The sequence below is a fragment of the Talpa occidentalis genome, unplaced genomic scaffold (genome assembly GCF_014898055.3).
Source record: "Talpa occidentalis isolate TD23 unplaced genomic scaffold, MPIMG_talOcc4v2.1, whole genome shotgun sequence".
Lineage (NCBI taxonomy): Eukaryota > Metazoa > Chordata > Mammalia > Eulipotyphla > Talpidae > Talpa > Talpa occidentalis.
In genome coordinates, this window is record NW_026555331.1 from 108,511,149 (window position 1) to 108,534,916 (window position 23,768).

At 37.0% G+C, this 23,768-nt stretch overlaps 1 protein-coding gene across 4 annotated transcripts in view; it reads left to right on the top strand.

The window, feature by feature from the left end:
* The window catches only part of BBS9 (Bardet-Biedl syndrome 9), a 345,679-nt gene that overhangs the window by 12,857 nt on the left and 309,054 nt on the right, over positions 1-23,768 (top strand). For all 4 annotated transcript variants that reach the window (XM_054692462.1, XM_054692461.1, XM_054692463.1 and 1 more), the window contains exon 5: positions 3,564-3,677. In XM_054692462.1, the coding sequence (XP_054548437.1) occupies positions 3,564-3,677 (114 nt within the window). The remainder of the gene's footprint in view (positions 1-3,563; positions 3,678-23,768) is intronic.

A 23,768-nucleotide genomic window follows, 5' to 3' on the forward strand; every position in this document is an offset into this window, starting at 1 on the left:
TGGAAACACAAAACCTTTGGTTAAAAGTTTTCTTATCTTGGTTAACATTTTCCCATTGTTCACTAATTCATTCACTTACTTAGCCTGTTAGGTTTTTTGGTTCTGCCATTTTCATGCATACTTAGATTTCTGGTAGACAGTTTCTTCTAATCTCCTTACTCCCAGGAATTGTGTCCAGGATTGTTTATGACTAATAAAGGTCAATTTTGGGTTCTAAAGGACACTCGTGTCTTAATAAATGTTTAATAGCAAGAACAGAATTCATTAGTTGCTGAATCATAGTGGTTTAAAGTACATTTTCTTTGGTGAGCCTCAAGTGTTTTCTCTTTCCTTTTTGAGTTTCTTGGCTTTTGGTTGTCTTCACTCAGCCAGATCTTAAAGCACTTACCTTGAGGCTTCATCAGGCCTCCATTCTCTGACACGGTTCTATGGGTACAAGTATGGTAGTTAATTGTGGTTTGTTTTCAGCATTTTTGTCTTTGTTTAATATAAAAGGCATTTAAAAAATTTTTGTTTCAGTTACTTATAAGTTTTAGTTTGAGTTGAGAGATTTACTTTTATGGAATTCATATTGGAGAATTTTTTTATGGGTACAATTAAATTAAGTGTCTATGGGTTGTTCCTTATATAAAAGATATTCTCCTTTGGAGTTTGTTATAAATATTAGCTTCTAAGAGTTGAATTTCTTATACTCATTATCTTGATTTAGACTTTCTATGTATTTTGTTTTCAATTTGAGTAATGATTTGTATTTACTGCCATGAGCTGGATAATGTTAGTCTCTTTTGGGAATGAGGATCTGTTAGGTTTGTAAGGCAGATTTGGTAACTTGACATATGGGATATGGTAAACATACTTGAATGAATGAGTGAATAAATTTCTGGGTAGTGCTGAGCCAATTATTACTATCAATTATGTATTGTTTTCTTCCTCTGTTACTACTATTGTCTTTTCCACTCTATTTACATTAGAGGCTCAATATTAAAACACTTTCATGGTGAAAGATGTTGTTCCTCTTAATAATAGGGCAAATATTTAGTCTTCCATGGAGAAGGTATGATTAGGCTACTCTACTGCATGAATCTAGTTGTTGCTCTGCTTCCCAACATAAGCTGTTAATTGCAAGTGATATTTATGAACTGGGTTGTATAGACTATGGAGGAGGAACTTGCCCAATGTTACTGTTGAATACTTGGTGGAGAATTGGTTCCTTCTGGGACATTTATGGGGGCTCTAAATGGGCAGGAGAGGGCAGTATCTTCAAAACAATAGCTATTAAGTTAGAATCTTGGCCTTTCCTAGACTTGCTCAGGAAGCAGAAGCATCTAGAGTTCTACTGGGGCCTTGGGATAAAATATATATTTATCAGAAAAACTGACTTAAAGAAAATGGCATGATTAGTCACAACTTGTTTGTGGGACATCAGTATTCTCTTTCAAATTAGTATTGAAAATGAAAGTTATTTGTGATGGAATGGCAATTTTATCATTTTTTTTATTCTTTTTATTCATTTAAAAGCTTTTATTCTCTCGGGATGAGAAGTTATCCAAACTACATTCCCTTTTACCCCACCCCACTTCCCTGTTCTTTCTCTCATTTCTTCAGTTTAATGTGATATTTGTAGGCTGACAATTTGTATATTTTTCCTGGCTTGGCTTAAATTGAGAAGCATGAAAAGTTAATGTTTTTGTTCTCTTGAATATATTTCTTGAGATTCCAGACTGAACTTTTACCTAGCTTTTACTGTAACAGGGGAAGCATAAACATTTTTTAGTTTTAAGTGAAACCACTAGTGTCAGCAGATGAAAGTGTTAGCTGAACTTGACATTTTTACCCTCAACTGCCCTCACCCCAAATATTTTTGTTTTCCTTTATATGTGTGCTTCTAAAAAGATTTGAGGCCATCTAGAGGTGACTTTCTAAAATCAATCTCCTGGACTGTGAAATCTGTTGTTAGCATTCAGGGACATAGATCTGAGTAGAAGTGATTCTCTTCCAAAAATTCCTCCATTTATTCCCTTTTAGCCCTCCACCTTCCAAACGAGGACGAGAAGGCCAGGCTGAGAAAGGTGGAGTGAAAATGACATATCTTCAATTCTGCTTTCTTTTTTTTTCTTTTTTAAAATTTTTTAAAGATTTATTTTTTATTGATACAAGAGCCAGGGTACAGGCCAGATGCGCGGGAGGGTGAGAAGATTCACCAGAGACAGAGTGGGGCACAGAACAGGCAGACTGATGAAATACACTGCTGAGGGGAGTGGTGGGTGAGTCAGGAGAGGTCTGCTCGCCACGTGGGTTGCTCCTAGGCCAGCGGGGATCCAACCGGCACTGCAGAGGCTGTGGACAGCTTCACAGCGCTGTGCTCAACCGCCTGCGCCACCAGGGAGGCCCAATTCTGCTTTCTTTAGAGAAATTTTCATTGACTTAATAAGTTCTCTGAAAGTGATTAAATTGTGGACAACCATGGGCCAGGATATATACTACTAGCTCAAAAGACTCATTAATAGTTTGAGTTCTGTGTCCTTTACCAACTATGTGATTTGGAAAGAAGTTTTTTAAAGTTTTTTGAAGTTAAGGTACCTCAATTTTAACATGGAAATAAAAATGTTTCTATTCTTACAACTTCTGTGATATTGGTAAATTCCATAAATACGTATATACATAGAGGCATTTATATTTACATTCTTTTAATGATCTAATACTATCTAATTTGGGGACCATTTCATTTACTTTATAATATTTCAGATTTTCCTTTAAATTTTCTGTGTTTGAATGAATGATAAAGATACCTCTTTATGGAAAGAGTTGCATTCTGAATCCTCTTTCTTTTGAACACCCTTTTAAATCATGATAATCTTGCTTGCTCACTAGGCTAGAACTCCAACTGTAAGTTCTCGAGAAAGTCTGGCATCAGAGTGTAAAATGTGGATAAAGAATCTTTTCTCATTTGGAAAGAACTCACCAAGTGGTTATAGAAAATACGATCTATGAAATACAGATAAATCTTTTTTGGTTCATTTATTTTGCAGGAAATTCTTTTTGGCAGATTCAAGTAAAATATATTATCCTACTTACTTGGTGAGGGAAGCTTAGAATTGCTCTTGATTAAATTAGAATATAATATACTAGGGACTTAAGTCAGGACAGACGATTGAATTACTTGAAAATTTAGGAAATTTTTTCTTAGATATTTTTAATCATTTGTTTGTTCTGTTAGTGTTTATAAGTGCAAGGAACTTGACTTAATTTATTTCAGGATGAAATTGCAGGGTTTTGCCATTATTTAAATAACTATGCATTACTGAGACATAATGAAAATAGATCATGGAATGTCATGGGGGTAGTCTTTTATCTAGTGGTGTAATCTAGTTGAGACCTGAACCATTGTAGTTGTGCTGACATTCTGTATCATTATTATGCTAATTGTTCATGATACATAATGCTTTGTCATTTTACCTTTCTTTGAAATTGAGTTACTTAGAATTGGGGTAGAGAATGAGAAGAAATTAACATTTTTTGATATTAAAAACAAATAAAAAATCCTTTTATTTTTTTCTCCTTAGGAACCTTGGGTAATGTGGAACATGGAAATCAGTATCAGATCAAATTGATGTATGAGCATAACCTTCAGAGAACAGCCTGCAATATGACTTATGGATCATTTGGTGGTGTAAAAGGTAATTTACATTTAATTGTGAGAGTGCCACTATGAGTACCAGATCGAGGCCATTTGGCCATGTAAAAATGGAGGATTATGTGTTAAGACTCTCAGAGAGCGTTAAACATACCTAACTGAAATCTTTGTATTCAGTGCATGAACAAAATAACAAAAACAGTACACTTTAAACAGTAAATGTGTTTGACCTTCATATAACTAGCACTTTTATATGATCACAGAGCTGTTTCTAAAATAGCCTTTTCTTTAAATTTTGTCTTTCTATAAGAAATTACTAACATTGAGCTTTCGGGTAGTAGAAATATGTCTGCCTCTCTTGGTAAAAGAAGCAGTTCATCTCCTTTGTTGGGGTCCCTGCTCTGCCTGGTATAAGCATGGTAAAGCTGCAGGTCTTGCTCCACCCCCCTTGCCTCCAGGACCACTGCTTACAGTATGCAGCTTGGATCTGCGCTCGGGCATCTGGGTCAGGGGCAAGTGGACACAGGAACGCATATGTGATCTTGCTCATCAAACTATGTTCCCTAGTCAGGACTGCACCTCCCCAGGGGAAGGGATGCTTTTTCTAAATCTCACAAAGGCGTCACCTTGACTGAGGACTGGCTTAGTTGGGTTGCATCCTCCCACCTTATGGTATCTTTTTCTACTTATCAGAAGGGCTACCTGCAGTGTGCCCACCTTGGTCCCTGAATTTCCAGAGTCAGCAGGCAGGTGTTCTTGCTCATGTACACTGTTGCTTTTGGTGTGGGAGTGTTTTTATTACAATCTAGTTTCTCTCACTTTACCTTGACAGAGGAGCTGCTGGTGCTGGAAGGACGGGAAGCCAAATAGTGATACTGATCTTTGTGGTTTTGTGTCTGTGTAGGCATGTATAGCACCTGTAGAACTTGTAACTGGGTTTTTTTTTTTAAATAATATTTTAGCTCTTTCTGGGCTCATGCTTTTATGAGTTTGTTGTTTAGCTATTGTATTAATAAAAAACAGGCAACCTATGTCAGATTTTTCATTAGTGACATAATAAAAGACTATTTGAACTCAGTTTTTTCATATATACATGTGAAAGGCAAGGAATAGATGAATTTGAGCACACAAATTAGCGCTCAAGAATATTTTGGGTGGTGATGTGCAAAGAAATGTTTTGTGTAATTGAAATGATATTAGGCAAAACACTTGGCTAGATCACAAAATTGCTCACTTAAATAACAGGATGTTTGGATTATTTGAGAAATATTGGCGATCTAGAGTTAGCTCAAGAATAGAAAAAGCTAAGATTTAATGAGAGACTGACTTCTATCAGGGAAGTGTCCCCTCCCATCCCCATGTGTTGGAGCTGATTTTCACCTTTCTTGCAAAAAGTATCTGACATGATTGGAGAACTGAGGCTTCTTTGTTTAATTAACCATTTTAATTTTTATTTCCCCTACTAAATCCCCCAAATTAAGTTGCTAAATTCTGTGCATCTGGAATCCCAAAAAGCTATGGCATGAGAAAAGAAGTATTTAGTTAAATTAAATTTTTTTTTTGGTATTAAGAATACCAAATATTTGGTATTAATATTTGGAATTAAGATAATTCTTTAAATCTCATATTAAATGTTATCTTATGTAGATTGCCCTGTACTTTTAATCTTATTATTCCACTGATATAACCAAATTGAAGTAAAACTATATAAATTAAAAGAAGTTTCTTGCTTTTGTGTGACATTTTTGCTGGATTTATAATGGACTTCCAAAGTAATGATAGTTGTCACTACTTTTGAAAAGAACAAATAACTTTGTACTTACATATCTTTTCTTAGTTCTTAAATTGTGCATTATATTAAAAAGTATGTATTGAAAAAACAAGAGGACATTCTGACATATTTTACTTTCCTGTGGTTAAGCAGAGTATTTCTGATTTGAAACAGAATAGTGGAAGAAATTATTCTATTTCATGGGTTTCAAACACTTATGTAATATCACTGAGGCATCAATAGGAGAACATGAAATAATAGTGAGGTCGTAAATCAGTAAAAATTAGCCATATTAGGGGGTTGTCAGGGTGAATCGTGAGCTACTGTGGATAATGGACACAATGTTTCATTGGGGTATGATACAAATGGTCTAAAGTCAGACAATTGCACAGCTCTGTAAATACATGAAACATGATTGAATTATATACTTTAAAGGGTGTTATGTAAGCTCCATTGCAGTAAAATTGTTTAAAAAGTGGCCATGGGCTAAAACGTGATGCCAAGGAGGTGATAGTACAGCCTTCCATCCTACATTGCTTGTGGTCATATTATATGACACGTTACTCTTTATGATGCAAGTTGACTGTTAAGAACTATGAAATGTTCTTGGATGCTGAAATGTGACTTATGGGAATGTGTATTAGGAAAAAATCCAAATTATGGAAAAGTCATATTGAGTTGTCTTCTATTTATTTAATTCCTCCCTCTTTCTGGCTTCCTTTCCTTCCCTTGTGTATGTACATACATGCATTTATCTGTAATGCAGGAAAATTAGAAGTGATTTTAATGAGTAGTAAGGAGAATGGCTAAGTAAATTTTACTTCATAGATTTAGCAAGTTATTATCAAAATATAAGTTTTATTTGCCAAAATGAACATCGTTGAACATTAATCTTTTTTTTAAAGATTTATGTATTTATGCATATAAGAACTGGGGTACAGGCCAGAGGTGGGGTGTGAGAGGATTCACCAGAGACAGGGGGGGAAGAACAGGCAGATGTACTGAAGTACACTGCTGAGGGGAGTAGCCGGTGAGTCAGGAGAGGTCTGCTGAGCCATGTGGGTTGCTCCCAGGCTGGCTGGGGATTGAACTTGTGCTGCAGTGGCTGTGGATAGCTTCATAGGTTGAGTCTTAAACCCTTGCGCCACCAGAGAGGCCCTGAACATTAATCTTTGTCCACATTGATGGTTATTTCCTTAAGACAGAATAAAGAAGTTGAATTATTGAGTCAAAGGTTATAAAATATTTTTTTCTCAATCTGAAGTAGCTTCTCCCCCACATCCTGAGTACTTCATAAAGTAATGATGAAAAATATATATCTTAGGAAGAAGCAAGTAAAAGTCAACCCAAGATGTGCACATTTCAAAAGAGAGCTATTTTTTAAACCTAAAATTTCTAGTGTGAGTCTATGCCTTTACAGGGATGAGCACATCAAAGTTTAAATTTGAAAACTTTCTTAGACTTGATCTGAATTTAAAATAGGAAAGTTAAAAATCTTGAGTTAAAAAAACATAGTTAAAATTTCTACTTTCTTTGGTATTTTAGGTGACTTCTCATGAAATTAGTAAGTTGGTTAATCATGTCAGTAGTACTCATGAAAGGAATTAAACAACAACAAAAAAAAACCATGGTGCTCTACTAGCAATTAATTTTCTTACATTGTTGTTAATTTTAATGTTTGATTTCTCCCCTCATGTGTAGTCCCTGTATTTCTCCCACTATCATAGCACCCATGATCCATCACCACAGTCCCTTGTGCTCTTTGCTCCCCTATCATGAACCCTCTCTACTCCTCCCATACTGCATGCCTCAGATCTATGGTTCGCTTGCAAGTTTTGTCTTTTTCCTGAACTTGTGTTTGGCTTCTCTATATTCTGCATATAAGTTAAACCATCTGATATTTATCTTTTTCTTTTGACTTATTTCACTTAGCATAATCCCTCCCAGCTCCATCCTGGTACTGTTTTAAACAAATGAATAAACTACTGTGGTAGTGGGAGTTTATTTTATATGTGCATTAGAATAAACCCCCACTAGATGGCAGTCCTCCACAACCTTGGGCCTTATTTGGCACTGCCTTTGAACAAGGTATGTTTAGAAAGGTAGAAATTTTTATCCCAAACAATACAGTGCCTCTTAGTAATAATAAATTTAACTTCTATAAGTTACAGAAGATTAATGGAGTTTTTTTTTTTAAAGTATAGTGGGTGACATCTTAGAATACAATGTAAAAGTGCTTTCTAGCCTGGCTTCTCTAAATTTAATTTGCACTTGGATCATAATGGGTCTGACTATGTAAGTCCTGAATTGGACCAAGAATTTGAATTTCTGATTACCTCTCAGGTGATGCCAAGTTGCAGGGATTAAGAGTTAGGTTGCTGCCCTGCATTCCCAGGTACAGTGTCTATTCTGTACCAGGGAGAGTCTAAATTCTTTATAGGTTGAGTGACTTGCTCAAGGTACACTCAGTAAATGGTAGAGGAGGGATACTCCCAGGCTCTCTGCTTCCAGATACTTGTGTTATGCATACTAAATTGCTTACCTATCTGGGTTGGGGGTAAATTTACCTTCCTCCCAATTCAGGAGAAAAAAACAAAAAAAGTTTTCTGTTAGAAAGGGAATATTTTGGGGCCTCCCTGGTGGCGCAGTGGTTGAGCACTGGACTGCAAAAGGTTTGATCCCCGGCGATCCGGGACCAGCGAGGGTCCCACTTGGCGTGCAGACCTCTCCTGCCGCACCCGCTGCTCCCCTCAGCAGTGTGTATCAGTCTGCCTGTTCTGCTCTGGCTCTGGTGGATTCTCTCACCCTCCCGCACTTCAGACTGTACCCCAGCTCTTGTATAAATAATAAATAAATCTAAAAAAAAGAAACGGAATATTTTGGTTTGGTACATAATTTGCATAATTTGAATCTTCATAGATTATGGAAAACATGTTGAGTAACTTTTAGGTCAGATATTTCCCTTTTCAATTTTCTTTTGTTGGTATTTTAGTTTATAAGAGAAATAAAAAAATGTTAGGTTATATGTGGGATGACAATATGTTATTTGAAATTAGCAAGAAAGAAAACGATTACCAGTTTTAAGAAACTTTTTGTTTGCTTGTTTGTTTGGTGTTTCAAAAACATGTTATATACATTTGCAAAATTTCAAAAGTCATATTTGTTTGATGCAGTAAGGTTAGGTTTTATCTCAAACTTTGTGCAATGTATTATTGAGAAAGAAGTAATAAATAGGAAATCAAATTTTATGGGCTAGTTGAAGAATATTTGCCTAATATTCTCCATTATTTACATTACTATCTACCATTGCAGAGTTTAAATTAAAAGTATTTGCATATTACATGTTTGCATATTACATATTACATGTGAAATATTTAAAAAACTTTCTTTTTTAACAAAAGAGGTATGGGACATTGTGTTTGAAGTTAGAAAAATCTCAGTTTTTTTTATTTAAATGTTAACTGCTTTTTTGAAGGAACATGTGACTCAGGGTTTTTTTTTTTAATAAAAATGTTAGTTTATCTCTGTTTTTTATACTATTGACAAAGTAATGCTTGTAAAATTTAGTGAGTGGCATAAGCATGGACAATCAAATTACAGTTTGAAAATATACTAAATCAATTTTGAAAAGGTAGACTTGAATTGATTTTGAAATATTTTAGTAAAATTGGTGGAATTTATTTGGTTTGGTAATTTGAACTCTTCTTGTGTTTGAAAAAAGGAACAAATGATATTTAGGCCTAACTTTTTGCCGCTTTTGTTTTATTGTGTCACTACAATTTCCAGTGGTTTGTTAACATGGTATTTTACCTAGTCAAGATAAGTTTCTCATTTCAAAATAGTATTTGGAAAAGGACAAGCATTAAGATTGACTGACAGAAAGCCAGTGTTAGAGTAAAGAAAGAATTTATTGTTGTCAGGTCAACAATAACCTGAGCTTGGCTTAGTAAAATAAGATATTTTAGGTAGTGTATGTAATAATGTATGTTGCTACCATGGAGATATTTGAGCCAGAATTTCCTTTACTCATAATCTGATTTAAGAGACTTTGTAGTTAGTTACATCCTCAGTTACCCAAAATTTGTCTTGTAGGCCTGTGAATGGTTGGTCAACCTTACAATGTATTGGAATCTTTCAATGGTGTTTTGGGATACTGGGAAGAAATTGTTCATTTGTTGGAAATGTATGGGGATTTTCAGAAACTGAGGCAAATCTGGTGTTAGTCCTCCCTTGTATCATCTCCCTCTTTGTCCATTGTCCATCCATCTTTCCATATATCCATCCATCCATCCATCCATTCATCCATCCATCCATCCTTCCAGTGCACACTTACTGAGAGTCAAGAATTAACAATACTTTAATGAGGTAGTTGAACTAGAAATGGCTGTGTACAATTTATGCTGGAACCCTGAGAATAGAGCAGCTCCCTCAGACTGAATACATTTTGTGTGTGTGTTTGTGGAGGGTGGTGGGGATGAGAATTTGAAGATGAGTATTTGAAGATCAGGAGTGTGCTTTTATCTTTTTTTGTTCCAGCTCTTCATTTTTATACACCGCAATCTAGAGATTACTGATTCTAGTTTTCTATAAATGAACACTTCTATGGTTTTTTTTTTTTTTAATTTTTTTTTTTTAATTTTTTTTTTTTTTAAAAGAGGCACGTATTTTATTTATTTGTTTGTTTGTTTGTTTATACATGCACTGGGTACAGTCAGAAACGCGGGAGGGCGAGAGAATTCACCAGAGCCAGAGCAGGGAGCAGAGCAGGCAGAAGGACCAAAGTACACTGCTGAGGGGAGCAGCGGGCGGCAGGAGAGGTCTGCGCGCCATGTGGGACCCTCCTCTGGTGGCCGGGGAGCAGCCGGGGATCGAACCTGCGCCGCAGAGGCCGCGGGCAGCCTCGCAACCCAGCGCTCAACCGCTGCACCACCGGGGAGGCCCCAACACTTCTATGGTTTTTGAAATTTTCATAGCTCATAGGATGAACCGTTCAAATTCCTTTGGGAATAATTTGTTACATTTGATTATTTCTTAGACCTTGGAGCACTTAAAAAATTATTTTGCTTTTAAAAATCTTGGCATTTCAACCTAAGTAAAGGCAAACCAATAACAAAATCGTAGAAACCTGACTGTAGAATTGAGGCTGTCTGCAAATAAGGGAGGATATAACATTAACAAAAGGCAGTGAAATAAGTGTGGCAAAAAGTGTAAATGTCGGGCCTCCCTGGTGGCGCAGCGGTTGAGCGCTGGGTTGCAAAGCTGCCTGTAGTCTCTGCAGCGCCAGTTTGATCCCCAGCTGCTGGGCGAGGGTCCCGATGGCTCCCAGACCTCTCCTGCCGCCCACTGCTCCCCTCAGCAGTGTGCTTCCTCTTCTGCCTGTTCTACTCTCCACTCTGGCTCTGGTGAATTCTGTCACCCTCCCGCACTTCTGACTGTACCCAGTGATTGTATAAATAAATAAATCTTTAAAAAAAAAAAAAAGTGTAAATGTCCATCTTGCTTTTGGTTTTCATTTGTCTCCCAGAACCTCCCTGGGCTGCTGCAGGATAGTTGACAGGGGAGGCAAGCAGTGCTGGTGTGAGTGTGCCCTAAAGGTGATGTGGATTGGAGAAGGTGCAGGGCCAAGCAGTTAAACAGTGTGTTCTACTCTGGGCTTCATGCAGCCTTATTCTGGCTACCTTATTGGGGGATAATTGCTCCAAATATTTGTCTATATTTAGAGATTTGTTGTAATTCAATTTACTCTTTCCCTCTCAGTACTCCCCACACCAAAATGTGTATACTTTTGTTATAAAAGTCATCATGTTCACAAAGGAATATTTGAAATTTATGAACCTGCAGAAAAGAGAAAATTGATGATTTAGTGCATTCTCCCAAGGAGTGTACAATACACTGCAATCCCGAACATTCCAATTTAAGCTAATCCAGAGTAATAATATATTTCTGGAATTTAGCTTTCCTGTCATACCATCAAAAAGACACAATCATTGAAAAAGTATTTTAACCATGTAAAATGTGTCAATGTATAATGTGAATGTCAGTGAGAAATGGCAGTAAATATGATTAATCTATTTTGGGGAAGAAAAGCTTTCATATCATATGAATATATCTTTGAAGTCAATTGAATTTATTGCATTACTATTCTTAATTTTGCATCAATTGAAAACACAGATTTACGAGCAAACACATACACAAAAGCATATATCTGGGTTACCTACAAACAAAAAATCTGCAGCCCCCCCATATCCATCTGCAGTTGGTGCATTTGTTTAATTCATATTCATATTAAATTGCTCAATAGTGTGAACTAATTTCAGAGCTTTTTTCTGATCATTGATTATGTATTTTCATCAGCTGTCTTTTGTATGTTATCTTCCCTTCCCCCTCTCTCCCTGCCTTTTTTCTGTAGTGTCTCTGTGGATTTGCCATCCCAATCTCTTTTTTTTTTTTAATATATATATATTTTTTTTTTAAGATTTATTTATTTATTTTTATTCAAGCACTGGGTACAGTCAGAAGTGCGGGAGGGTGAGAGAATTCACCAGAGCCAGAGCAGGGAACAGAACAGGCAGAGTGACGAAATAACTGCTGAGGGGAGCAGCGGGCGGCAGGAGAGGTCTGCACGCCATGTGGGACCCTCGCCCGGTGGCCAGGGAACGAACTGGCGCTACAGAGGCTGCAGGCAGCTTTGCAGCCCAGAGCTCAACCGCTGCACCACCAGGGGAGGCCCCCAATCTCTTTTAATTTTGCTCAAAATTAAAACTGTTAGCCTGGCCGACTCTGGGCTAGTTTGCTTTTTTATGGTGCAGGTGCATTTTCGTTTCCTCCTCTCCCACCCAAAGAAGGTGAGTTTGTTTTCCTTTTGACATACTATTTTGAGGTCTGAATATTGTTCAGTGCTCAGTGTCTCTGTGTATCACTTATCTGTGTGATGGAAGGGGGAGGGGGCGGGGGTCTCTGTGGCTGTGGGAGCCTTACTGGATGATCTGGTTTCATCCTCTCTACTGTGGTTCTGCTAAGTGTCTTGAATCACTGTTCATTCCATGTGGATGGTCTGTATGTAACCTGTTACCTTGGAAGTCAGGGAGGGTGTTCTCAGACTTGGGGTCTTCTCTGTAAGGACTTCCTCACCAGATTTTCCGAGTTAGCATCATTTATTCCTTTCCTTGTTTTGACTGTCTTTTACCAGAATACATTTCCAATTTCCACTTTCCCTCCCCCCCGCCCCCACTTCCTACTTATTTCCTGACCCCTTGGCGTGTGTGAGTCTTCACCTGGCAATTCTTCTCAGTCCATCTTCCACTCTCCATGCTTATCATCAGTGCTGAGCTATTTAGCTAGGCTATAAGCTTTTATGTTCTATGGCCTTTACTGCTGTCTTTTTTTTTTTTCCAGAAAAACACCAAAATTGTAAAATTTATTCTTTCTGTCTGATAGAAAGGGAACGTGGTGAAGGTATAGCTTTTGTTACTCTGGGAGTTTTCATTTCTCCAGTCTACCTACATTCTTTCTGTCTTTTCTCTAAATTTGAGAGTTCTACCACTTTTCAGATTTTCAGAATTTTGCTTATTCACAACCTCATCACTCTTCCTTTTGTGGAATTTGGAGTTAGCATTGTCACAAAATGCACTATATCTAGCTAACTCTGAAGACTCTTGGAAAGATCTGGTTTTTGATGGCCACCAATTTTCAAAACCTATGGTATAGCATTATGTTTTCTCCTTTGGTTCACTGCTGCTGATGTGTGTTTATTATTTATCATTTATTTATTTGTTTGTTTACCACAAACATTTATGTTACTTTTATGAAAGCACTTTTTTGAAGAGTTCCTGAAGTGCCAGATTAAAAAAAAACGACTTTCACTATAAAATTTCTTTTGAATTCAACTGTTTAGTTATTTGGATAATTCTGGTCAGCTCCTGGATAATCTTTTATTTCTATTATATGAGCTCTTTATTTAGTGCAGATTAATTTCTTTGTACTTGATGTGAGTATCTGTTTGCCTTGTTCTTGACTTTTAAATTATTTGTGTGTATTTTAATGTGGTATCATTAATCCTTTCCTGTATTATGAATTCAATGTCTTCTATGCTTAGAAAGTTCTTTCCTGTGCAGTTCTGATATTTTTTGCTTTCTGTTTGATCTTCTGTCAGGGATTTTTATATTTATTTATAGGGAAGATTGTATGGAGAGAGAGCTAGTATTGCCTGCTAGATGTTATGTTATTGCATGTAGATCTAAGATAGGTAACTCAATCATTTTCCCAGACTGGGAAACAGAAGCTCAGAGAAGATAAGGTTTTTGTTCCAAATTATACCCAGCCATGGTGAGGATTTGAATCTAGAGCTGTCAGATTCCAGAGCCTGTGTCCTTTCTATTACCACAGCACCTCATATTTAATTGCCATAGGAATGAGTGAGGATTTGTGAACTGGAAGAGAAGAAGGTGTTGGAGGCTTTTCTGGAAGCTTAATGAGGGCAGAGACCAACCTGTTTTGTTCACTGCTGTGTGTCTAATGAACAGTCCTTGGCATATAGCGGTGCTAAATAAGTAATTTGTTGAGTGAACGAAGCAAAATAGACGTATGATTGGGCTGGGGTTTTCAAGAAACATAGGTTTTCAAGAAACACAGATTAGCCCAGTACCTCATTCCAACCACGTTGCATTCATTTTGATCGTTATTATCTCCCATAGTGGTCAAAATGGAGGTGATTACATGGGCCTTCTGGGTTCACCTTTACTCAAATTTCTTCTCAGTATGCCAGTGAGGCATCATTTAAACAAGTCAAGCTTGTTTATACAAATAATGAGTTTTCTCATCAACTTGGAGTTGTATTTCTGTTACTCATCTGTTTGTTATTAATTTTTTTTTGGCATAAAATGTGGCATTTGTAGCTATTGAGTTTTTGTGATAGTGTTCCTAAATCAATGTTTTTAGTTTTAAAAGTTAACTTAAATTCTTTACTATTAGTATAAAAGATATTTCTTCTATTTAATTCTTTTATTTTTCTTCTCTCAGTGTCCTTTGAAAGTTCACTTTTCTGTAACTCTTTCAGTTCTTTTATTTTGATTTTTTTTTAGTCAAATGCAGCTTCAGAAAAGTAGAATTTTTATTAAAGAACATTTAATGTTAGATGTGGAGGCATAATCTGGGTATGGTTTAGATTATATAGGTCTGTACAACAGTCCCATATTTGTGACTGAGGTGGAAAGAAAATTGTACTTACAAAAGGTTCAGTGTGTTTGGAATATCATTGTCAGTAAAGGAGATGAACAGGTTATCACTATTAATACATATGAGCAAGGTTGAATATTTTTAAATCATAAAATGACTTCTATAAGCTTGTGTGAGATTATGTTGTCACATAAATAAAAATTCATGAATTCTTTGGAATAAAAAGCCTGCCAAAGAAAATAGCAAACTGATGAGTTAGTTGCCTTTTGCCTCATCTTAAAGCAAACCTCAATAATCAGATCCTCAAATCAGCCTTCAAATAACTTCTGATTGTCAAAACTGGAGTCTTTTTCTTGTCTGCTAAGGAAATTGATTAGTGGCCACATGTGGTTGCTGAGAGGAGGCACATCCCAATGCTGTTTGGATTCTTTGATTGCCATCCAGAGAGAGTGAACTGATACCTTCAAATGGGATGAACAAACAGCCAGAACACACCCTTCTTTCGTGTGTTAGTTAGGCAGTGTTAGCTCTAATAAAAATTCATGCTATTTTCATTACAGGGAATCAACAGATGATGTTTTGATAACCCTGGTCTAACCACTGGAAAGTATGGCTTCTATTTTCTAATAGATGTGGTTGAAATGTCAGAGAAGAATCCCTGTGGTGCGCTGGCTCCTGGTCCTTGTTTAAGCATTAAAGTGTAGGTGTTTTATACTATTGGAGAACTGTCCTAAGTTGTTTTTCAGATCCTTTATGGATCCACAGTGAGAAATTGGAAGATCAAGGGGATAATAGGAATGATTCTCATCCTGTGCTGGATTTTCTCATATATGTGGTATTCATTTATAAAATCTCTAGTCCAAGATCCATAAAACAATGTTACTTTCAAATAGCATTTTCCTGTATATTATGCTATATAAAATCCTTAGTTCCTGGGGGAAGGTTATAAAGAGGGTTCCCTATAGTCTACAAATTCAGTTTTATATGATCATTTAAAATTGTTACTTTTTTTGAAAGGTGAATTCTAGATCCTCTCTATACATACACTGTGGAAATTTAGTGGTTAAATGCTTCGTTGTCCACTATGGCTAAGAGGGAGAATGGTTGAAAAGAATATTTGAGGTTTCTTGGTGTTGTTTGAAAAATTTTTTTCTTTCATGGTGGCTGAATTCCAAGAGCGGAAAAGTGTTATGGGGACTGTCGGTAGTCAGAACTGCCTTATGACAGAGGATGGTTAAATATAGCAGTCTTGATAGGATTTGACAACCATTGTTGATCTATTTATATGTTTCATCATGGTCCCCTTAGCAGTGGAATAACTAAGCTATTACATATTTTATATAATTGAGAAGGGAAATAAATGATTACCATAAAACTACTTTATTCAAATGACATTCTAATATGAAGGGTTGCAACAATTTCAAAAATTCATTCACAAAACACATTCTCGTGGGAATGAACAATCTTTCCCTTGCCCCAGGCTCTCTTAATTTAGTTGTTTCGGTAACCCCTTTCCATTCTACATGGAAACTTTCTTGCAGATTTAAATTCTAAAATATAAGGTGGAGATCTTTATTAATGTTTAATATGAAAACCAAATGCTTATAGTGACTACTACCATGTTAAAAGCATTTTAAGTACATTAGTAGTACTCTGTGTAAAGGAGGTAGATATATATATATATATATGTACATATATTTATATTTTAAAGTAGGCTATGTTTCTTTTTTTAATATATTTTTTTAAAGATTTATTTTATTTATACAAGAGCTGGGGTGCAGGCCAGAGACATGGGGGTGGGGTGAGAGGATTCACCAGAGACAGAGTGGGAAACAGAACAGGCAGATCGATTGAAATACACTGCTGAGGGGAGCAGCAGGCAAGACAGGAGGGGTCTGCCGCGCCATGTGGGAATCTCCGTGGCTGGCCGGGAGGGACTCAAACCCACGCTGCAGAGGCTACGGACAGCTTCACAGCACTTTGCTCAACCTGCTGTATCACCAGGGAGGCCCAAAGTAGGCTATGTTTCTGATGGACATATTGGTGGTTTCCAGCTTTTGACTAATAATAAAGCTGCTGTGAACATCTTTGTATATTTCTTTATGTGGATAATACAGGATGGAAAGTGTCACTCAAATGTAAGATGATTTATTACTTATACTGCTAAATTCTTTTTCAGTCCTTTTTCTTATAAAATTTAAGATGCTCAACTTCTAATATTAGTTGACAAGGTTGATATGGAAGAACATTATTATGTGTGTTTACCGCTTAAACTTTAGAGATATAAAATTTGCCCCTTCAGTATTTCATATAATTCATAATTTAATTCACTCCTGGCTAATTTAGAATATCAGAAATGACTAAACTTCACATATTAGACTAAGTATATTAATATTTGAAATATATTTCTGCCTGTTATAAAAAGGAGGGTTTTAAAACCAATTTCTTATATTGAAATTTGTGAATAAAAACCTTTTAAGTTAATGTTTCTAGAGCTTTGCTAAAATAAGACAGTGCTATTTAATATGGAAATATAACTGAGAAGAATTCCTAAATCTAATTTGAAAGCTATATTGTGTTTTTAGGGGACTGTGAACATAAAATGTGTGAGTGGAAAATTAAGTTTTCATTTGACTTTCTGCAGCTAGTTGATTAAGTCCTATATAGTTCATTGTCCTAAAGATGAAATTTGCACAATGTTTTTGGAAGGCAGGAATTGTAAAAGTGCTTGTTTCTAAGGTAGTAAGTACTGTAAAAATTGGTTTTTACAATCTATCATCTTTCATTTACCAACAGAAATATGTAAAGAAAAGAAAAATGTTCAGTGGGAACAAAATGTTGAGATGATGAAAAACTACAAGGAGAGAATAGACTTAAAAAAAGACTACTAAAAAGAAACTAGCTTTTCCCCTCAACAATCTGTCTAAATTCATTTTGGTTTCATTATATATCTAGCCTGGAGGCAAAGTATGTCAAGTATTACAACAAAGAGGGTGTTATAAGGAGGACTTTTTTTTTTCAATAATAAAGTATAACATATGTGTAAACCATGCAACTTTGTAACAGGAAACTTTATAATAAGGGAGGACTGTGCTTAGCTTTTCCACAATTTTGGAAGAATGAGTTTTATTAGGTGTTAGACAAAGAAATTATCAACTGACTTTTATGCTGTGAGGTTGAAAGATTTGTTATGACCATTTCTAGACTTTTGCAGGGGTTTTAATGTGGGTCCTGATATATTAGGAACAGTGCCTAGCACTATTAATATGTCTACTGTTGCTAGTTCTCTTAAGGAATATGATGTTTAACTTTTGCCTTTCAGTGGAAGATTATTCAAAATCCTGTTATTCTGTGGTTTTCTCAGCAGTATTAGGCTGTTCTTGAATTGATCAACACATAATATAATTTGGGAACCCAATCAATGGTTCTTTTCTTTTTTGAAAGATGGTGACAAATTCTTTTGAAACTTGGGAAATTGGCTCCATCATTCATTCTGTACTCTACTGCCCCACTTCCTGAAAACCATATTGTTTTGATGTCAGTATGTAGAATAGATTATCTGTTGGGGAATCAGTGTATATTTATTATATTGGAATACATGTAAACTTGACAACTGATATAAGTTAGTAGGCGTTGGGCCTAATAGTTTATCCGGTTAATGAAGACACTAAAATTAGGGACCTGTAATATGTCTGAAACATATTTCTTGTTCATTTTCCCAAGTTTTGAGATTAACTGGCAATTGCTCTGTTTTTCTGGCAATTAATGGCTAATATATTATCGTAGAGTTTTAGGATTTATATAGTGCTTATTATAGAATAGTTGAATTCTTTGTATTTATCATCCAGTTATTGAAGTGAACTGGAAATGTAGGAGTCAGTCTTCTAACTTTTGGCTTTTCAATATTCTACTTTTTTAGTAGAGCAACTACTCATTTTCTTCTCCTCACTCTCTCACTTAAAAAATGATGCTATACCACATACATTTTTATACTAATTTTAAATAAAGGTGAGGATTTTAATGAGAATCCACTGTTGGACTGTTAGAAATTTGGGCATGAAATTCATAGGTTTAGAAAAAATATGTTAAAAGTATGTTAGTGAGGCATGTTTTTACATATTTAAAAACAGACCATTTACTTTAAACCTTGTAAGGTCACAGAAGCATTCAAAATAACTGTTGCCTAAGTGCAGTTAATTTGATAAAAATTGAAAATCATGGTACATACAAGCTTATGAAGGCATCAATCCCCTACTGTCCCCCTACTTTTCTCATGACTCATTTCTCTCTTTATTTTTTTCTGACGCTTAACTCCTTGTTGCTAAATAATGATTATACCATTTTTTTGAATTAAATTTATCTAGATCTTGTCTGTTGACATACCACTGTGATAAAGGTTTTGATTATTGATGTTTCCTTTCTTTTGTCCTTTCAATTACATCACTGTATTCGTTTTTTTGTTGCCGTTGTTGTTTTCTACCTTTAAACAGGATATTCAGATTTCTATTTCTTGTTTCATCAGTTTCAAATCATCAACTTGCTTTGTAAAATGAGCACATGAGCTGTTTTTTTTCTTTACCATTATTTATCCCCACCTTAAGTCTCTCAACTTCTGTCAACTGTACCTTTGTCCTTGCTTTGTCATGGTTAATATTTATATACCGGTCTGTAACTATAAGACTTATATGACATTTTTACAGATGGTTCTATAAATGATTAATACTTTGAATTATGTAAATATTATCCAATGCATTGTACTAAAATTTCACTTCTTTTTAAAAATGCATCCAATATCCTATCTTAGTCAAATCATAATGTTCCTAATGGATTCTCTTTTTTTAGATACATGTTGATTTATATAATAGCCTTACAGTTCCTGGAGGTTTTCTAGGCTTTTGGTAATGCTATTGAATCTGTCAACTCCTAGTTCCTGGGGATATTCCTGTAATCTTGGAGGCATGTTTTCTTTTTTATAAATTTGTTTTCTTATATTGTTCATTTTTGTATCGTACTTGATTTCTCCCCTCAGGTATAGTCCCTGTAGTTTTCCTACCACCATAGTGCCTTGACCATCACCATAGTCCCTTATGCTCTTCCCTTCACTCTCTTTACTCTTCCCCAGCTGTATGCCTCAACTCTATGGTCCATTTGCCAGTTTTGTCTTTTTCCTGACTCTTTGTGGTTTCCCTATATAGCTCCTATAAGTGAAATCATCTGATACTTGTCTTTTTCCTTCTGACTTATTTTGCTTAGCATAATCCTTTCTAGTTCCATCTATGTTGCTGCAAATGGCATAAGTTTATCTTTTTTGATTATTGAGTAGTATTCCATTATGTATATATACAATATTTTCTTGATCTATTTACCTTGGAGGCTTGGTTTCTTTCCCCATATTTTCTACTTTTTGAATTATTTTGTTCTGTAATAATGTCTTTCTTGGGATTTTTTCAAGTTAAAAAGTAATAAAATTTCTTTTTTTTTGGTTTTGTTTTTTTAAAGATTTATTTATTTTTTTATTTATACAAGAACCAGGGTACAGGCCAGGGGCATGGGAGGGTGAAAGGATTCACCAGAGACAGAGCGGGGAACAGAACAGGCAGAGTGACAAAATACAATGCTGAGGGGACCAGCGGGCGAGACAGAAGACAGGAGAGATCTGCTCACCATGTGGGTTGCTCCGAGGCTGGCGGAGATTGAATCGGCATGGTAAGAGGCTGCGGACAGCTTCACAGCTCTGCGCTCAATTGCCTGCACCACCAGGGAGGCCCTAAATAAAATTTCTATTAAATTAATATTTCATTATTGTGGAACAGTTTGAGTCCCAGCAAAACTGAGAGGAAAGTACAAAAATTTCCCTTATGCCTCTACCCTCACATATGCATAACCTCTTCCAATCTGAACATCCCTCACCAAAGTGCTACATTTGTTACAACTGATGAACCTACATTGACACATCATAATCCACCAAAGTTCATAATTTATTCTTGGTGTTGTGCATTCTGTGGGTTTGCATATATGAATAGGGGCATATATCCATCATTATGGGATCCTTCAGACTATTTTCACTACTTGAAAATTCCTGTGCTTTGCGTATTCATCTGTTGTTCCCCCTCCAACTCCTGCAACCATTTATCTTTTATTGTCTTCATACTTTGGCTTTTTCCAGAATGTCATATATATTACGTAGACTTTTCACATTGGCTTCTTTTAATTATTAATACATATTTAAGGTTTCTCCATGTCTTTTGATGGTTTGATAGCTCATTTACTTTAGCATTGAATAATATTCCATTGTCTGGATGCAGTTTTTTATTCCTTAACCTATGGAATGACATCCTGGTTGTTTCCAAGTTTTGGAAGTTTTGAATATAGTTGCTATAAACATGAATATGTAGGTTTTTGTGGACATGTTTTTAATTTTTTGGTAAAAAGCAAGGAATATCATTGATGAACTGTAGGGTAGGATATGTTTCATCTTACAAGAAACTGTTAAGCTGTCTTCTAATGTGACTGTTCCATCTTGCAGTCCCTCCAGCACTGAATGAGTTCCTTGCTCCATGTCTTGGCTAGAATTTGGTGTTGTCAGTGTTGCATATTTTAACTATTCTAATAGGTGTACAGTGGTTGGGCTTTTTGTAAATTTTTCCTTAGATGTCTGGCTGTCTGTTTTTATCTGAAGATAAATCAATAGAAAGACTAAATATTGTGAAAATGGGTTGAACTTTAGACCAGTTGGCCTAGCTTTACAGTGAATATATGGAAAGTTAGCTTTAGTTAGGGCCCTTCCAATATCAGCATGAAGAGGGGAGGGTTATCTATTCACTGAAGTTAGCACCTCCATTAATCACTATAGTGTTTTCCAGACTGGTCAATATATTTATCTTTTAATTTTTAACTTTTTTTTTTGTTGGTGTATATATTTTTTAAAGACAAGAACCTTCCTTCCTTCTTTCATTTGGGGGTGGGTGGGTGGGTGGGGTGAGTGACAGTAAGCACCTGGCTGCTGAATGCTTAACAAGCAGGAAGTGGGAAGCAAAGTGGGTAGTTGGCTATCTGACCGTACTTGTCTGGCTGGCTGGCTCTCTGTCTTTCTCTCTCTCTCTCATCTGCCTAATCTTTCTTTCAAAAACATTTTTACTGATACATGCCATGTATCATACAACTCATCTATTTTAAGTAGACGATTCAGTGTTTTTTAGTATTTTCACAGAGTTGTGGAGCTGCCACCCCATCAATTTTCCATCATTTTCACCACTCCAAAATAACTTCCTTATTCATGAACTGTCACTCTGCATTTCCATCCAAGTTTCCCAATCCAAGGCAATCACTGATCCACTTTCTGTCTCTATAGATTTGCATATTCTGAAATTTTCATGTACATGGAATCATATAATATGAGATCTTTTGTGATGGTCTGCTTTTGATGGAGGACAGGAATAGAAAAACTGAACAGGAGGTGTGCACAAGACCAAAAACCTGGCTCACAAAATGCCAAGAGCATGTTGTTGTTTTTTGCAGTCTGTGGGTTTGCAGTGCAGGGGTCCTCGGGTTCACTCTGGGAAAGGTTGTGTAACTTGGAAACCACGTTGGGCGCCAAACTGTTGTAGAGCAACCCCGATACAAAACGGGGTGCCTGACTGTGGGTCCTTACCTGCGTGCTTAAAAGGACTTATTAATGCTCTACTATAGGCACATGCGAAAGGTTAATAAAAGGTTTATTTACAAGGGAAGGGGAAATGAGGAGATGTACAGCTCAGGGAGAAAAGTGGGAGACAAAGTTTTAAATGAGTCCTACCCGATTCCGATTAGGAATTTCAAATGGCACTCTGAGAGCTGGCTGCAAGCCAGGAGCCGTGAAGCCAGGAGGTGAGCGAAAGCGAGCCCCCCCAAGGCCCATGTGTTTGGTTTTTATATCCAACCTGCTGTCCAACTCCACCCTCAGGTCCCAGCCACCCTCCCTTTGGTGGTGATGGGATTTGTCTTTCCCAATGTCTTGATGGCTTTCGTCTGGAGTGGGGGTGGGGTCCACAAAGCCTGTATGGGATTAGCTCAGGACATTATTTCCCCCTAACAGTTTCACCAGAGCTCCCGTTTCAGCAGCACGTGGTGAGTTTCCCCACGAGGCAGAGACGTTAGTTATATTTAAAGGGCAGGTTTATTAGGGAAAAGAGATAGAAAAGTAAAATACACTTGCATAGACACAAGCGGGCAGGAAGAGCTGCCCTGAATGGACAGGTTTGCTGAGAGAGGCCTGCATGGTTGCAGGCGGGTGGCCTTGAGAAGAGCTGCCTCCACTGAGGGAGGTCAGTGAAGAGAAGCTCCAGCAGGTACAGATCACAGGCAGGCAGGGAAGCTGCTGCCCTGCAGAGGAAGAGAGCTGGTGAAAAGAAACAAATGCATAGTCACAGGTGGGCAGTGGGATTGCTGCCCTGAGCCTGTGTAGAGACTGCACTAATATAGTCTTCTGTTTGGGAGGGCCTCACTCCTTGTGAGCCTTAGGTTTGTTGCTAAATTTTGGATAGCTATGCAGAATCTGAAAGGGACCAAACCTGAGATTCCACAATGGGCTCAATCTCCATATCTTTACCTTTGGGCCTGTGCTCTAGACGCTCCCTACAGCAGTCTGATACCTGTGTGGGTCTCATGTTTTGTAATCTGGGCATTGGCACCTAAGGATCTTGGTTTCCATAGCTGTGTCAATGGCTATGCTAATCCCTTCTATCCCCACCTTCAGTTCAGTTCTTTGCATATTGTGAGCCAGGTTTCTGGTCTTGTGCACACCCCCTTTTCAGTTTGTCTATTCCTGTTCTCCATCATTTTTGTTACAGGGCAGGGAGAGGGACAGCTCAGACCCCACAAACCTGCCTGCTCTAAGTGGGTTCTGCCATCCACTGCATCAACACAAAACATGAGACTTTGGGGCCTCCCCGGTGACGCAGCGGTTGAGCGCTGGGTTGTGAAGTTGCCACAGCCTCTGCAGTGCCGGTTCAATCCCCGGCTGCTCCCCGGCCACTGGAGGAGGGTCCCATATGGCGTGCAGACCTCTCCTGCCGCCCGCTGCTTCCCTCAGCAGTGTACTTCAGTCCTTCTGCCTGCTCTGCTCCCAGCTCTGGCCCTGGTGAATTCTCTCACCCTCCCGTGCTTCTGACTGTACCCAGTGCTTGTATAAATAAATAGATAAATAAATCT